The sequence below is a fragment of the Acartia tonsa genome, chromosome 8 (genome assembly GCF_053477335.1).
Source record: "Acartia tonsa isolate MP-2025a chromosome 8, ASM5347733v1, whole genome shotgun sequence".
Taxonomy (NCBI): domain Eukaryota; kingdom Metazoa; phylum Arthropoda; class Copepoda; order Calanoida; family Acartiidae; genus Acartia; species Acartia tonsa.
The window spans coordinates 42,214,316-42,232,802 of NC_137267.1; the positions used below are offsets into that span (position 1 = coordinate 42,214,316).

The 18,487-nt window shown below is 31.8% G+C and overlaps 1 protein-coding gene across 1 annotated transcript in view; it reads left to right on the top strand.

Moving 5' to 3' along the window:
• The window catches only part of LOC145326999 (glucose dehydrogenase [FAD, quinone]-like), a 45,220-nt gene extending 26,928 nt beyond the window's left edge, over positions 1-18,292 (top strand). Inside the window, exons 14-29 of the mRNA XM_080170473.1 lie at positions 768-834; positions 1,755-1,879; positions 7,667-7,718; positions 8,376-8,424; positions 10,364-10,402; positions 11,747-11,800; positions 12,532-12,596; positions 13,162-13,219; positions 13,808-13,876; positions 14,064-14,097; positions 14,436-14,542; positions 14,899-14,947; positions 15,335-15,442; positions 17,092-17,174; positions 17,624-17,655; positions 18,126-18,292. Coding sequence (XP_080026599.1) covers positions 768-834; positions 1,755-1,879; positions 7,667-7,718; positions 8,376-8,424; positions 10,364-10,402; positions 11,747-11,800; positions 12,532-12,596; positions 13,162-13,219; positions 13,808-13,876; positions 14,064-14,097; positions 14,436-14,542; positions 14,899-14,947; positions 15,335-15,442; positions 17,092-17,174; positions 17,624-17,655; positions 18,126-18,178 — 1,044 coding nt within the window. The 3' untranslated portion in view covers positions 18,179-18,292. The remainder of the gene's footprint in view (positions 1-767; positions 835-1,754; positions 1,880-7,666; positions 7,719-8,375; positions 8,425-10,363; positions 10,403-11,746; positions 11,801-12,531; positions 12,597-13,161; positions 13,220-13,807; positions 13,877-14,063; positions 14,098-14,435; positions 14,543-14,898; positions 14,948-15,334; positions 15,443-17,091; positions 17,175-17,623; positions 17,656-18,125) is intronic.
• The last annotated feature ends 195 nt before the right edge of the window (positions 18,293-18,487 follow it).

Here is an 18,487-nt window from a genome sequence, read left to right on the forward strand (position 1 = left end):
TATCACTTATTGGCCAGTTCGTTCATAAAGTAGAAGAAGGGGAGATGGTGTAAAGGGAATAAATGAAGATATCGTAATTTTAGCAAGCTACAAGTTTAATTTTTTAGAGTACATTATTAAAATGAATCAAATGTAAACAAATAAAAACATAAGGTTTCGTATGCTAGACATTCAATTTTAATTGACGGATTATTGTGTATGAAAGTACATCTAGGGTAATAACCATAGACGTCCAAGCTTTTTTTGGGGGAGGGGTAAAATTTTTTTAAGGGGGGGGTAATTCTTTTTGGGTGGGGTAAAATGGCGCGCGTAGCGCGCCGCATATTTTTTTTATCTCCCCCAAAATTTTTACCCCGAGGGTAAAATTTGCTTGGGGGGGTAATTACCCCCCCCCCCCTAAAATCTGATGGCAGGGTAAATTTTGTTTTCCCTCTCCAAAATTTACCCCTGAGGTAAAATTTTTTGGGGGGGGTAATTTAAATTTTCTTAAATATTTAGTATTAAAAATGCGCACGAAGCGCGCAAAAAATTTTTATGTTAGAGATTTTTTATTTTGGGGGGGTATTTACCCCCCCAAAATTGTTTGGGGGGGTAAATACCCCCTTCTAAATGGTCGGGGCCAGGGTAGGGGTAAATTTTAAATGTGGGGGGGGGGGAAATGAAAAAAAATTTGGGGGTGCCTACGGCACCCCCAAATTTGTTTGTGGGGGGTAATCGCCCCATTACCCCCCCCCCTTGGAAGTCTATGGTAATAACTCTATTTTTAGGCATTTGTTGAAAAGATCGGCATCTCCTACAGCAAGCAAGCAGAAAGTGTCACTTTTACTAGATTAGGTAACAATGACTTATTTAAAAAAGTATCGATCGAACATAGTAATTTATTGGCGTATAGTTCCTTTCGTGGCAACGCTCCTTAAGAGGCGATTCTTCGTTTTTTTCACAGTATCTTTTCTCCTATTTCTAGCCCCTGTGGGGCAATCACCTAACCCAATATAACCTAATCTAACCTAAAATAACCTATCAAAAGCCATTTTAAAAATACGACGAATCGCCTCTTAAGGGGCGTTGCCACGAAAGGGACTATTCCAATTTATGGGCATTACCTACCAATGTATACAACATACAATTTTATATCCTATAGTATGAAGTAGTAAGATTTGTTTGTCTGTATTAAGATATCTCGAAAAATGCTAGTCCAAATGGGAAGCTATATAAAGGCATTTAGGTGGTTTTAGGCATTTTTTACTCACCTCCCCTGTTCTTAGATATGTGGGGGGGAGAGAATTAACTATTATTTTATAAGCATAAAATGACAATATTCTTGCTTTAATTTGTTTGAAATTTCATTTCAAACAATTCATATGTACAATTTAAAACACTACAACGCGTATATTTTTGACAGTTTTCCGCGGAGAGTAAATGAAAAATTATAATATTAATTTTAATTGTTTTGTTGGGCCCGAGCTAATACAATATAGATTTTATGGTTTTCTATATTACGATACAATAAATTGTTTTTCAGTGCGGCTCTAAACCGGTTCTATTAAGTGTCATTTCATTCATGTAGGGCGTTTTATCTCCAATTATAGTTAAGCCCCAAACACCTACCCCTCTATTATTTGTGTATAACTTTGGGCCAGATTATGTTAGGTTGTACTGGGTACTTATTTTCAAGTAAATTCAAAAGCAAGTAGGAGTGGTACTGTGCTCGATTGGCACTTTGAGACTAAGCACCAATTTTTATTTTATTTTAGGTACAAGATACACAGTTAAAGCCAGAAAGGAGATAATATTGAGTGCAGGGGTAGTAGGCACCCCTAAAATACTGATGCTTTCTGGTATAGGGAATTCCCAACATCTTAACTCTCTTGGTATACATGTAAGTATATTATATAATAAGTATGGGGGGTGTAGGCACCCCTAAAATACTGATGCTTTCTGGTATAGGGAATACACAACATCTTAACTCTCTTGGTATACATGTAAGTATATTATATATTAAGTATGGGGGTGTAGGCACCCCTAAAATACTGATGCTCTCTGGTATAGGGAATAACCAACATCTTAAAGTGATCGCGAAGCTAATTTTTCAAATTGCATTTTTATTTACTTTTTCTTATGTTTTAAGTAATTTTCATTGAATAATGCCTTAAAAATTCCATAAAGGTAGAAATAAATTAATTAAGAATGCCGAGATCCACTTCTCACAAAAATACCACAACAATCTGTGCACTTATAAGACTAAGGAAAAATCACCCTTTTCTTTGCTTACACATAAAAACAACGAAATTTATACTACAAAAATTTTGTTGTACTACACCTCTTTTGAAATAAATGTTCAAACTTGGTTTACAATTAAATATAAAACCTGCGTTAATTTCGTAAAATCAGTTACCAAATATTGATATATCTATGCAGGTACACTAACATATGAAAAATTGTTGAAATCTTCAGAAAATACATGATTTAAGAATAAAATTGGGCAAAAAGAATAAACAAATATCATTTGCTATACATATCTAGCAAAAAAATTAGCAGTCTTACTAAAGGTTTTCCATAAACAAAAGCAATCTTTTTTTTCTCCCAATTATCGGAAAAGAGTCAAATTTTTCTAAATACCTGCCTATATTTAAACCCTAGATATCCAAATTTTGTTTTTTATTTAATTTTTTTTAAAGCCTTAAATTCATATTCCTACAATCAATATACATAAGTTTCAACTAAACATTATTTAAATGAAAAATCCATATAAAATAAACATTCAGGGCCCATTATTTTAAGTAGTTGTCTGTTTCATTCAACAGAGTTGGGGATTTAAAACAAAAAGGTCGTCAATTAAATAAAATCTGGATAATATATAAGTTGATTTTAATTAATTTTTATCCAGTAATATCACTGTTTCATTCACACAGAGTTGGGTCTTTGAAACAAAAAGGTTGTTTATCATTAACATAGATCATACTTTTCAAGGACGTCCAAGCATTTTTATTGGGGGGGGGGGGGGGGAAGAATTAAAAATTACAATTTCTGAGATGCCTACAGCATCACAAAGTTCATTTTGGGGGGAGAAATCTTTATGTCATAGAGTTAGTGACGTCTAAGCTTTTTTATTTTAAGGGGGGTAAAAATTAAAAATTTTGGGGATGCCTACTCCTTTATCCTCCACCCCCTAGGACGTCCCTGGTGATATTATGTAAAATCTCGACAACTTTGTTAAACAAGTTTATTAATTTATTGATTTATAATCATACAGATTTTGTTTATAAACCCAACTTATAGCCGTTTGTATTTCCCTCTTTCTTTCTTCGTCCCCTTTCTTACCTGTCATTGTACAAATGGTACCAACAAATTTTGTTAAGTTGAAATATAGAAACCAAACATTTTTGAATATTGTAATAGTTGCAGTCCCTTCAGTGTATTTTAAGTTATAAGTTTGGACCAATATAGGACAATTTCAATAACTATAATAAGTAAATAATTATATTCCCATAACTGAAAAGACATGTTATTTTATAAACTGACTTGATTTAATATCTCAGGAACCATCTTTACGTAATTTTGTTTAGTATTAAAATAAAGCCTTGCTTTAATTATTGTACATCCATATACAACAGATTTATATATAAATTTATTAAAAGAATAGAATTTGTGTGCTCTTTATCCTATTCCATGTTTTGAAGAATAAACTTTAATACAATCAAGTTCTGTGGTGTCCGTACTCTGTCTGTGTGTATGTGTGTGTGTGTTTAATTCAACCTGTCTGTACTCAAAAAACGCCTATCTTAGAAAACACTTACAGCAAAACCTTTAATTAATTCACATTTTAAAGTTTGTTTCTTTTAAATATCTTCTATAAATTTTAGTTAATTAATTAAATATAATCTAAGCAAGAATTTTACCCCAAAATAAAATAAAACCTTAATATCTGTAAAAACTTTCTCAATTGATAATAAAACTTTAAAATCCCCCAATTATGTGGGGGCCTATTCGTATTTTTAGCTCTGCAGTATGATTCCAAAAGAGAGTACAAACACACAGACAAACATCCTGTTACTTTATTAGTAACAGGATGTTTGTGTGTCTGTATATTTGTGCCAAAGGATCTCGCTGCAATCAGGTTCTTCTTAACATGGTAGATTCTCATAGGTCCCGGAAAGATTTGTAACTATTTTGGGGGAGGGTACCACCACCTTCCTAAGAGAAATCACAAGAAAACAAAAAAATTATGTTTCTTGATTTAACAAAGAGCATTCAATGAAACATAAATGTCAGACGCAACATAGACATATTTTAAATATAAAAAAAAAACATTTAAAGTACCATTAGAGGCCTCTAGGGGCGTAGCCACTAGTTAGAGCTAAAAAGCTTGGACTTTATCTTAACAATTTTTAATAAATGAATGTGTCTTTATACAAAATGAATATAATTAAGTCATATTAATGATATCAAAATATATTCTTATTAATATATTGATTGCTAAATATAAAACAATGCTTTGCTTTTTAAAATGTTTTTAGAAAAGCATTTTCTGAGATAAGCATTTTTTGAGATAGGCGTTAATTAAGATGATACATTATTGATGGTCCCAAGAATAGCTTAATTTTATAGTTTCAATTATAATATTATCAATTGCCTGTATGTATCCTGTTCAATGGTTATATTACATTTTATCATACATATACAAAGCAATTAACTGATTTTAAATGATTTTTAACGTCACATATCTAAAGCCATGTAGATATGTAGAATTAGATATTCATATAAATTTTTAAATAAAGGAAAAAATGAAAATCCAGGTACCATTATCAGTGATATTCATTACCATATATGGCTTTATTTCTGTGACCATCGGAAGAAAATTTTAAATCTATCCGTAGATAACAATTTCAACATTTTTTGGTTAGTTTAATACGGTATGTAACAAAAGCTTTTATTTTACTATAAATTTGCAAGTAAACTTCAACTAAAAGATTGTTATTTGTCGATTTTGATAGGTTTTTAGATATGTATAATAAAACACAAAATACAACGATGTTTTCAAGGGAATAAATTCGTTTTTTTAAAGTTTGATTTATTTTTAAATGGGAAGTATTTAAGACTTAATTCTCTAAAAAGTAATCTTAAAAAACATTAATCAGTGACATATATCAACTTAATTCCAGCTTCGTGAACACTTTAACTCACTTGGTATACATGTAAGTATTAATGTTAAGTATGGGGGTGTAGACACCTTCAAAATACTGATGCTCTCTGGTATAGGGAATACCCAACATCTTAACTCTCTTGTTATACATGTAAGTATATTATATATTAAGTATGGGGGTGTAGACACCCCCAAAATACTGATGCTTTCTGGTATAGGGAGTACCCAACATCTTAACTCTCTTGGTATACATGTAAGTATATTATATATTAAGTATGGGGGTGTAGGCACCCCTAAAATACTGATGCTCTCTGGTATAGGGAATACACAACATCTTAACTCTCTTGGTATACATGTAAGTATATTATATATTAAGTATGGTGGTGTAGGCACCCCCAAAATACTGATGCTCTCCGGTATAGGGAATACCCAACATCTTAAATTTCTTGGTATACATGTAAGTATAAGTGTAGGGGGGTGGGGGGGGGGGGTAAAAGGATAAATTTTAATGTTTCGACTTTCCTTTTTTACTCCATTTAGGCTTACATAGGCAGTCTTATCTTAACTCTCTTGGTATACATGTAAGTATATTATATATTAAGTATGAGGGTGTAGGCAACCCTAAAATACTGATGCTCTCTGGTATAGGGAATACCTAACATCTTAACTCACTTGGTATACATGTAAGTATAAATATTAAGTATGGAGGTGTAGACACCACCAGAATACTGATGCTCTCTGGTATAGGGAATACACAACATCTTAACTCTCTTGGTATACATATAAGTATATTATATATTAAGTAAGGGGGTGTAGACACCCCCAAAATACTGATGCTCTCTGGTATAGGGAATACACAACATCTTAACTCTCTTGGTATACATGTAAGTATATTATATATTAAGTAAAGGGGTGTAGACACCACCAGAATACTGATGCTCTCTGATATAGGGAATACCTAACATCTTAACTCACTTGGTATACATGTAAATATAAATATTAAGTATGGAGGTGTAGACACCCCTAAAATACTGATGCTCTCTGGTGTAGGGAATACCCAACATCTTAACTCCCTTGGTATACATGTAAGTATAAATATTAAGTATGGGGGTGTAGACACCCCTAAAATACTGATGCTCTCTGGTATAGGGAATACACAACAACTTAACTCTCTTGGTATACATGTAAGTATAAATATTAAGTATGGGGGTGTAGACACCACCAGAATACTGATGCTCTCTGGTATAGGGAATACACAACATCTTAACTCACTTGGTATACATGTAAGTATATTATATATTAAGTATGGGGGTGTAGACACCCCCTAAATACTGATGCTCTCTGGTATAGGGAATACTCAACATCTTAACTCACTTGGTATACATGTAAGTATAAATATTAAGTATAGGGGTGTAGACACCCCCAAAATACTGATGCTTTCTGTTATAGGGAATACCCAACATCTTAACTCTCTTGGTATACATGTAAGTATATTATATATTAAGTATGGTGGTGTAGACACCACCAGAATACTGATGCTCTCTGGTATAGGGAATACCTAACATCTTAACTCACTTGGTATACATGTAAATATAAATATTAAGTATGGAGGTGTAGACACCCCTAAAATACTGATGCTCTCTGGTGTAGGGAATACCCAACATCTTAACTCCCTTGGTATACATGTAAGTATAAATATTAAGTATGGGGGTGTAGACACCCCTAAAATACTGATGCTCTCTGGTATAGGGAATACACAACAACTTAACTCTCTTGGTATACATGTAAGTATAAATATTAAGTATGGGGGTGTAGACACCACCAGAATACTGATGCTCTCTGGTATAGGGAATACACAACATCTTAACTCACTTGGTATACATGTAAGTATATTATATATTAAGTATGGGGGTGTAGGCACCCCCAAAATACTGATGCTCTCTGGTATAGGAAACACCCAACATCTTAACTCACTTGATATACATGTAAGTATATTTTATATTAAGTATGGGGGTGTAGAGTGTAGACACCCCCAAAATACTGATGCTTTCTGGTATAGGGAATGCACAACATCTTAACTCTCTTGTTATACATGTAAGTATATTATATATTAAGTATGGGGGTGTAGGCACCCCTAAAATACTGATGCTCTCTGGTATAGGAAACACCCAACATCTTAACTCACTTGATATACATGTAAGTATATTTTATATTAAGTATGGGGGTGTAGAGTGTAGACACCCCCAAAATACTGATGCTTTCTGGTATAGGGAATGCACAACATCTTAACTATCTTGGTATACATGTAAGTATATATGTATAATAAGTGTAGGGGGGGGGGGGGGGATAAAAGGATTAATTTTAATGTCTTGACTTTCCTTTTTTACTCCATCTAGGATTATTTAGGCAGTCTATCTTAAATAGAAGCCGAGAAAATCATATTTCCCTCTTCTCGTTACAGGCGGACTGATGGACAAAGTGAATTATAAAGCAGCTGAGCAATTAAACAAATGTTATTTTCAGACCCATGTAAACCTACCTGTAGGAGACAATATGCAGAGCCATGTAGGCATAGGTGAGTAACACGTCGGACGTACTAACATACCCTTGTTATAGAGTAGATTTTCTTATAAAAATAAAAGTTCATGGTAAAATTGAAATTAAAAGTCTTATCCTATTGTAAAAAAAAATTTGTCCGTTACTAACCCATTGAATACTCTATCTTAGGAAAGCTTCACTTACGTCCTGTGATTGTGTTTGACCATTTTTTTTAAAATTTAAGTATTGGGTTGGTTTTAGCTATTTTTCTGACCCATTTTTGCATCCCAATTAAAACACAGAGCCCTAGATGGAAAAGGTCAGGCCGCTAGTAGATAAGATTGTGCGCCTTATCATACCAGGAATCACGATTGCAGAAATCAAATTCATAAGAAAACTTGGTATTTAACAAGCCCCGCAGAATTTTATACGGAATGGCGCACAAAAACTAAATGTATCTTTAACTTGTTAGAACAATTTACAAGAAAATATATTTCCAACTTTGAATTTGTTCGTTTTTGACTAAAGTAAAGTGTTTGATTTAAAATAAAATAATTACTTTTTTATTAGTTTAGTGTCAAATGGGAATAGGGCAATGCTTAATTATATGATAATTTCACCTCCAAATACTTTAACAATAAATATTTTTTATCTCCTATTATTCATTCCAATTGAAAAAATATACTTTTTGCAGGTGAACTAGTATTCCTACTAACAAAACCTGTCTCTTTCAATCCTTTAAGGTACAATTATTTTAGAAGAGAAGCTAATATATGATTCACTTTGAGAAATGTAATTTTCTCGACTGCTCTTTGAGATAAACAGCTGGCACTTGTGTGTAAAGATATACCTTAACAAAGAGAGCATTAAGTATACAACTTATTTAGTCCGTCAGTCTAATAGTCATGCTACAAAAGACTTTAAAAAAATTGTAAATAGGTGAAGGAACAGATCTATAGTATAGATTTATATACAGACAACTACCTCCCTTTATTTTTCAAAAACCTCTTTCGTCTGCTTCTAAATATTTTTCTGCTACTTGGCTGTGTTAATATAAGCTACACCATTGGTTGATTTTCAATGACCCAATAGAAAGGTTGAACAAGACGGTTGCGATGGGGAGATAAAGCTATTTAACCCTTTCTCCCTCTAGTGTTTTACTCTAATGGTGAAGGTTTCTTTATTTCCCTTTGTATTCTCTTATTCCCATATTTTTTTCTCCTACTTTTTTATAACCACTGAACATATGCTTCATATTTACTTTGTGCGTTTGTCCCCCCATGGTGTTTGTGTGCTCTGCTATTTATGGATGCTGTCATCCTAGTTCCTAAATACATTAACCTTTGTAGAATATTTGCGCATTTTATAAATACCTGTATAATGATTTTTAAGTAAAACTACTCTGTACCTCCAAATGTTGTTGTGTCTTTATGTCCGTTCGGATTGTTTTGAATGTGTTGTGATTTACTCGGCTGCTTCTCAATAATTATAAACAAAATAACCGCTTTTGTAGATAAAGAATATTGGCTAAAAAATTGTCCACTAAAAGTTTTAAATCATCCACTCAAAATTCAATAAAAGTACCCAATGTTTTTGAGCCAACAAATAAGATAACGTGGTTAAAACGCTTTGGGCACTAGTTAAATTTACAGTCCAAAGTTCCCTTCCTCCCAGAGAAGAATGGCCGACAAATTAAGTAAACTAAGTAGATAAACTTGGAACTAAAAAAATCAGCCGTTTATCTTGAATATTAGCTGTTTCTTACAGATGGAAGAACATTTCAAATTGCAAGAAAGTTTCGCTATTAGATAAACCATTTTCATAAGTTCCTTTTGTCCTTATTTCTTTTTAAAAGTTTTTGAAAAAAAAATATTTTTTATGAAATATATTTATGTAAGTGTAACTATACAGTTTCTCTCTATTTACACCTAACGAGGATAAAAATTGGATCCGTAAAATAGAGATTTATTAGAGTATCAAAACTTTGTTTTTCTATTTAAGATTGAACTTAGAAAAAAAGTGTCGCAAAACATATCTTAATGCTTCATAGAAAAATACTTCCCGTTTGGCCATTAGCAGCTCCAAAGTAATCAGATTTATGGATTTTTTGACAAGAACATTTTACCATGAACTGCAATAGGTTTAAATAATCTTTTATATTCGTAAATGTTTCATTCTTGTTTATTTAAAGTTTAATTTTTAACTTCAATGTAATAATGCAGATTTTTAATTTAATGCAAATTAATTACATTTTTCATGCAGTTTTTTACATTAAAGACTGCATATTTATAAAATTTAAAAAAAAAACATACTATTTCTATTCTTGTGTAACGAATTTACTGTTTTATTATTTCTGACGCTAATAGCGGATATTTAAAAATCTAATTGAAAGTCGGCACAGTGTCCCCACTCCGTAGTTAGAGTTTCATATAGCTCGTGCCCCCTCTATTCTATTACTTTAATCAGTCATCCATCTTTGATTTTTATTTTTTAAATTGTAAGTATTGAATAAAATTTTGTACCTCTTTTATAATTTAATATATTTTTTATTAGTAAAAACTGAAATTAAAAGTAAAAATAAAAATCTATTCTTTTGAGAGAGAAAAAAAGATTGAAAAAACAGTTATGAAACATTTATATTTTTACTTTATTTAGTAATTTCATGAATAAATTTTTTTTTAGACTTTTTGCAAATCCTGCGAATTTATTGGCTTACATAAGGTAAGAAAAAATGTTGGTGTTTTCCCTCAAAGTGCCTTGTTCATCACCCAGCGCCCCCCCCCCTCGCCCTTATTTTGAAATAAAAATAAAGTGGGGGTGGGACGTTAGTTTTTCTTTATTTTTTTATTGCTTTAGGTTAGACTATGTTGACTACTGGGTAGCCCCGCAGGGTCAGGGCACTGTAGCTATAGGTCCTGGAGTCATGGGAAAACAGGGATGGCAACATCCATAAAAGCGAAGCAATGAAACGGTAGGACAAACGGACATTAACAATTGTATAGTGTCAGAACTGAATAATCATAATATAAATGTATAAGAGTGAAAGCAAAATTTTAAGTAAATTTGTTGAAAAACTGCTTGATTCAGGATAATATTTATTGACATACTTACATTTTTAGGACTTGATTATAGAGTTGCTTCGCTGATTACATTATACTTTGTTGTCCCAGGAATCAATATACCAAAAATCAGATCAATCAGATGATTAGATCACATAAAAATTTGTTGTTAAAAAAAGTAAAAAAATCAACATGTTTAAAATGGACGTACGGACATTTTGGTAATGATTATTGAGTTGCTACGCTTTTTAAATCGTACCTAACTATTAAAGGAATCACCATGCAAAATTTGAAATCGATAGGACAATTCTAACATGCCTAAATTAACGAAAAAAGCTATCCGTTACGGACGTACGGACGGACCGACCCTAATTATAGAAAAGCTACGCTTTTTAAATCGTACCTAACTATTAAAGGAATCACCATGCAAAATTTGAAATCGATAGGACAATTCTAACATGCCTAAATTAACGAAAAAAGCTATCCGTTACGGACGTACGGACGGACGTACGGACGGACCGACCCTAATTATAGAAAAGCTTCGCTTTTAAAAACTACCCCACCTCAAATTATTGAAAATATAAGGAGGGGGGGGGGGGTATCAGTGGTTAACAGGCACTTTGTGTAAAAGCACCAAATCTTTAAAAAACTAAATGAATTTTATGAAATGAAATGAAAAATCTCCAACATAATTATTTTGCTTTTGTTGTAATCAAAAAAGAGTAAGATATGTCCATTGTTCACCTTCAATGCGTAGTTACTGTATAATTTTAATGATTAATAACTGTATTTTGAAAGCGAATCTCTTCTGTAATTTAGGGAAGTTCCGTCCGTACGTCCGAAACGTTTAGCTCTTTTCGTGTTTATGTACAATTTTGTTTATACTTACAGATTAATGTTCTACTCTAAGTTCTGACACTCTACAAGAGTTATTGTTCGTTTGTCCTTCCTTCTAAATTTAGATCTTCTCTTATATGGATGTTGTCCACCTTGTTTTTTTTTCTAGAGGAGAAGGTCCTTTGGGTTCAGTTTCTGGTTTTGAAGGAATGGGTATCTACAGGTAACAAAATTTCTTCGACGGCTACAAATATGAATAAATAATCCATGGCTTTTCTAAATTGCGAATGCAGCTAAGCTTAACTTATACCAAAAGAAATGTTTTTACGTAATTAATTTTCGCAAATCGTTATAACCGACTAAAAAGGACTGCAGTAGAGCTATAGCTAAAATTTAATATTTTGTTATTGAAAATTTGACAGAACTATTTGTTATCTTTTGTTTTAACTGTATTCGCTATTTATACAAGGATAACAACATCAATAAAAGCAAAGCTCTGTAGATAACATTAAACGGATCTACTGCAGTTCACGGTAAAATATTGCTGGTAAGCAATATTTCCAAAAATCTATGAATTTTAAAGGCTGCTAGCTGCCAAACGGCTGAACGTACAGATCATGCCCGCACACCGGCATAAGAAGGCCTACAAATCATCTGGAATAGCAATAAATCAATAATGCATAATTATCTCGCAGTGCAGAGAAATGCGCGAAAAAGACCTATTTTACGCGTTTTTTCTTGAGTGAAGCTTACCCTGTGCATAATTGGATCTTGGCTATTCCAGATGATTTGTAGGCCTTCTTATGGTGTGTGGGTATGATCTGTACGTTCAGCGGTTTGGCAGCTAGCAGCCTTTAAAATTCATAGATTTTTGGAAATATTACTTACCAGCAATATTTTACCGTGAACTGCAGTAGATCCCATTAAACTATAAACATTTTTTATATTATTTAGGTCTGGATTAGATACTAGCACCTCATGGCCCGATGTACAACTCAACTTAATTTCAGTTACGCCAGGTATAAATAAAGAGCTTTTTGATGTTTTGGAATTAAAACATATTTAAACTTAAGATAATTTAAATAATCTGAATGTAAATGTAACAAAAGCAGAAATTTAAAGGGATAGGGATAAGACAATGACCGATTAATTTATGTACATCGTCAAGGATTATATATCATATAAACCATTCTATAGATTACAATTAGTGGTTGAAACGTTTGGACACTCAACCTAAAGTGCCATACAATCATTATTCATTTAAGTTTTTATGTCCACTAATAAGAAAACGTTATTATAAAAATTTTAGGACTAGTGTAATAAACAGCCCATTGTCCCCTACTCCCTGATGGGTTAAAATTGAGCAAAAACATGATGAAGACTTTATGTTACTTAATAAAATTGCTTTTACTTAGAAATTCCTTAAACTTTAAAATTAATACACATATTCTTATTTGGTCTACTGAATTTGGGTTTCCGATTGTGTACATAGCACCCTCATCCTATCTCAATATTTACTACTAGCTAACAAAGCTTTACAATCGGAAACTTAAATTCAGTTGACCTCTTATTTGTATTTCTCAGGAATTGATGGAGGATTGGTTTACAGAAACAGTATTAATATGGATGATCAAATGTTTAGGTAATAAATTAAAGTAATAAAAAATATAATGTAAATCTCTGACTTCTAAAAATTCCCTTTTAAGTTAGATAAATTTTTGTCATATCATGGTATTAAATGTTATATCAAAAACAAAATAGATACCTGTATGTACTGTCAGACTTACAGACAAACAGAAAGACAGACAGATAGACAAGACAAGACAAACAAACAGACCGGCAAAGGGTAAGATGTACACCCGTGCATACAGACAAACAGACTTACAAACAATACAGACAGATGAACAAACAAACGAATTAACGTACAGATAAGATAAGCCTTCTACAACAAATATATATATATATGTTCTCAGAGAGAGGGGATAATGGACTGTTTATTACACTGGTCACCAAAGTCTTATTTTTACGTTTTCTTATTCGTGGGCTTAATAAAATTTTGGGACTTTTATTAAATTTTGATTGGCTGGTTTATCAAGTTGAGTGTTGAAACGTTTCAATCAATAGTTGTAATCTAAAGAAGGGATAATTTTGTGTATATTCTTTAGGGATGTAATTGAACATCAATTTATCGGCCATTGTCCTATCCCTTTAAATCCTTGATATATTCTAGAAAGTGGCAGCCTTTGACTTTACAAGAAGGCTTTACAATTCTTCCCGTCATTACACATCCTAAAAGCAGGTAAATAAATCAATTTATTATCTCATAGATTATGATGTACTCAAATAAAGTGAAATGTATAGCTGGCTAAAATAATGACCCCCCCCCCTCCCCCATCTACCCCCTCTCCTCCTATTGGATGAACGCACTGAGCAATAAAGGATTTGCATATTAGCAACCTAATTATCAACATTTAAAAATTTTTCAGGGGTAATATCAGATTGAGATCCAAGAACCCAAAGGTATGTTGCTTTTTAATTGAAGAATTATGTATCAACCTCTTTCTATATACCAACTAAGTTAACAATCACAACTGTCACTTCATTTCGATTTGAAATGTAATCTTATCGGCTGCTATTCTAGATCGACGACTGAAATTCTATATACTAATACAATTCCAGTATATAATTTAATTGGTCCGTAAGCCATTTAGTCATGCTAAAAAATCTAAATATCAAAACTTATGCAAGGTTTCGAAATTGTTTCTCCAAATAATTCTTGACTGACCTCTGAACATCCAATCCGTGATTTTTTGAGCTTCGCCACTTATTGATGTTGTCATCCTTGATTTTATTACAAGGACAACCCCATTATCAACGCCAATTATTATTCTGATCCCCTGGACATGGAAGTAATGATACAAGCAATCAAGTTCTCACTTCAACTTGGAAACTCTAAGTTTTTCAGGTAAAAATTAAGTATAACTTATGAATATTCTCATAATTTTTTGTGTTAATATCTAAAGATTTAGCAGTTTCATTCAGAGTGCTTTGACGAGCACAGAAACCTCATTGTTTGTTTGTTTCTTTATGTGAGGTTAGGTTAGGTTAGGTTATATTGGGTAAAGGATAGCACTGAAGGGATATGGCAATGCCGATAAAGGCCCCGCAGAATTAAGGCCATCCGCAGGGGTTGGGCGTAGTAAAAAAAAAAAAATTTCTCATTATTTCCAATGAATTATAAAATTTAGGGGGAAAAATATTTTAAAATTTGATATTTTTACATTTCCAAAAAACGTAAAAGTTAAATAATTATTTTTTCAGACAATTTGGTGCTAAATTCTACGATAAACCTTTAGAGTTCTGTAAAAAGGTAAAATTATTTGTTTCATAAAAAAATATTATTTCTGAAAACAAAACATAAAATGTTTGTCAGTTTATTACTATTTTATAACATTTATTATAAAATTTTCTTAAATACTATCAAGATGACAATTATCCTAATTAAAGTTTTTTTTTGTCTGTAGCTTAAGATTTTGAAAACTGCTTACCGATTTGATTCTCCGCTTTAGGAAAGGTTCAAATAAGTTTTGGGATGGTTTTAGCCTATTTATTTTAGATTTTAGTATTTGAATGGTGTAAGGCTTTTTACTCTTTCCATCCCCTTTGTTTACAGAGCCCCTTATGCTAGGAGTGCAGCCGCTAGTATTTCAATGAAACAGGGATAACACATTTATTAATAATTATTCATTCATTTTAGTTTAAAGCATATTCTGATGCTTATTGGGACTGTGCAGCTAGATATTTTACCTATCCTTTATACCATGATGTGGGTACATGTAAAATGGGACCTGGTACAGATCCTCAGGTAAAATTTATCATGGACAGTCCTTTCCTTATAGAAAATTTGACAAACATAGTACTTTTTGACTTTATACAATAATAAAAATCATTAAAAAGACTTTACTTTTCCTTTGTGATTTTAGTATATGCAAAATTGATCCTAGTACAGACCCTCAGGTAAAATTACAATGGACAGTCCTTTCCTTATAGAATATTTATCAAACTTAGCTTTTAACGATTTTTACAATTATTTAAATCGTGTAAAAGGACTTTACTCGTATCTTTGTGATTTTGGTACATGTAAAATTTGACCTAGTACAAATATTCAGGTAAAATTTACCATGGACAGTCCTTTCCTTGTAGAAAATTTGAAAATTGCAGTCCTTTTACAATAATATAGATTATGTAAAAGGATTTTACTCGTATCTTTGTGATTTTGGTACATGTAAAAAAGGACTTGGTACAGACACATAGGTAAAATTACAATGGACAGTCCTTTCCTTATATAATATTTATCAAACTTAGCTTTTTACGATTTTTACAATTATTTAAATCATGTAAAAGGACTTTACTCGAATATCTGTGATTTTGGTACATGTAAAATTTGACCCAGTACAAATATTCAGGTAAAATTTATCATGGACAGTCCTTTCCTTGTTAAAAATTTGAACATTACAGTCTGTTTACGCTTTTTACAATAATGGAAATCATGTAAAAGGACTTTACTCATATCTTTGTGATGTTGATAAATGTAAAATTTTTAAACCACAGTCCTTTTACCCTTTTTATAATAATATAAATCTTGCAAAATGACCTTATTTGTATCTTTGTAATTTTGGTACATGTAAAATTTTACCTAGTTCAAATATTCAGGTAAAATTTACCATGGACAGTTCTTTCCTAATGGAATATTTGAAAATATTAGTCCTTTTTCGTTGTACATCATAAAAAGGGACTTTTTTACCTTTTCTAATAAGATACTAGTACCAAACTGGCGAATTTGAATCGGAATTTTTTTAATAATTATGTAATACAAAAAAATATATATTATGTTGTTTTCATTTGACTCTATTCATAAAAGAAAAGTACGTGAGTGTTTAAGACATTTAACATTGCTAATTAAGATTGGTGTTCGGTATAATTAAGTAATATTGTAGTTTAATATCTATTGAGAATTAATTGACCAAAAAAAGTAATATATGTAATGTACTTTTATCAAATTTCCATGGTTATAATGGATATAAAAAAATCTAATTAAGAATAATTCAACAAGTGTATATTTAATTAATGTGTATGAATTAAGCGATTAAGATGGTCTCAATTCTTATTATGGGTGGGGAGGGACAAACCCCACGTTTACATTTTTTTAAATTGAAATATTCATCTGATTTGTAAAAAAGGGGGTTCTTTAAATCATTGCGCGAAGCTATTTCAATTTTATGGGGGGTTTCAGATATTTTTTATTACCATTATGTCAGATTCAGAATTTCATGATAATTTAGATACTCAGAGAATAAAAGACAATGGACGATAAAATTATGTACATCCCCAATGATAATACATAAAAATATCCCTTCTGTAGATTAAATAATATAATAAATAAACAGCACATTGTACCCTATCTCACGTGTGATTACCATTGATCTAATTCAAATTACTATTTTTTATTTGTAGAGTGTTGTAGATAGTAGACTACGTGTGTATGGTATCCAAGGACTCAGAGTTGCAGATGCTAGCATCATGCCTAACCTTGTCTCAGGAATAATTTACCTACAAATTAACATTTTCATAATAGGGAAAGCTTAGCTTTTTTAGAACACAAAAAAAACATTCAAAACTGGTGGTCGAACGAGAATTTAATTAATGATTGTATAAGTATAGATATATAACCCAGATAACTACCTTGCCAAAATATCGGGGACCTTTTTTGTCTGGTAGCAAATTGCTTTCTGCTCTTTTGTAGCGACGTGGCTGTGTTTATACTTCCGACGCTATTCAAAGACCCAATTAAAATACAACACAGGGTTTCCACTCCGCTAGTTACACGTAGCTAATAACTCTTCTATTCTTTAATATTTTGACATCCCTTCATAGGATAAAAATTTAAATTTTTATTGAAAATAAATATGTATATAAACTTTTTAATAATGCTTATATTTATGGAAACATTGTGAAAAATTTGTAGTTAAATTGATTGTTAACGTTAAGGAAACACAAATGCAGCTTGCATTATGATAGGTATGAGCTATATTTTTGTTTTGAAGCTACTCTATAAGACTATAGTCTGAATTTTTCTGTAATTCATTTTTTCATTTTCTTTTGGGTTTGTCCCTAGCCTTTAGGAGCAGAACCATAATTTACTCTTTAAATCTTTATGTTCAATGAGACTTACCCTATACCGTATCGAAATTGCCTTAAACCGAATCAATTCAAATTCTTTACAGCTTTGTTAAAACTAATAGGTGCTTTACCTTAAGTGCCTCGCAAACAAAAAAACCGTCCCTACCCCTTTATTACTAAAATAGATCAAAAATAACGGGGGGGGGGGGCGGGTAAGCCTAACTACATAACCTAACCAGACTTAAAATAAAAAAAACTTTCCGAATCCTCTGTTTACTGTATTTTAAACTAAAGGAGTTACTGAGCTTCACTAGTCACTTTGAGGAAAACTGCCAAACTTTAAGTTTTCATAGTATGATATTATTTAGGTGAAAAAGCCGGTGACTTGATAAAAGAAGATTGGGGACTACTCTATGGATGAATGGTCATCAAACTCAATTATCTACAAAAATCAAATTTCTAATCAAATGTGAAATATTGGCATTTTTGTATCTCTAATAACTTTGTACAACATCCAATTACACGAGATTATTATATCCTTATATATTTTTATTATGTTTTTATTTGTTAAGTTAGGTTTTATAGGATTCGCTACCCGCATGGGTGAGTATCGTGGGTGTAGATTGTTGGATGGAACCCTGCGTGAGTACAAGATGTTGAAACATGATCGATTCTTGGTGCTTTTTCTCAAATTGCTTGTCTGCACTAAAATCCCCGATGGTCCTTTACC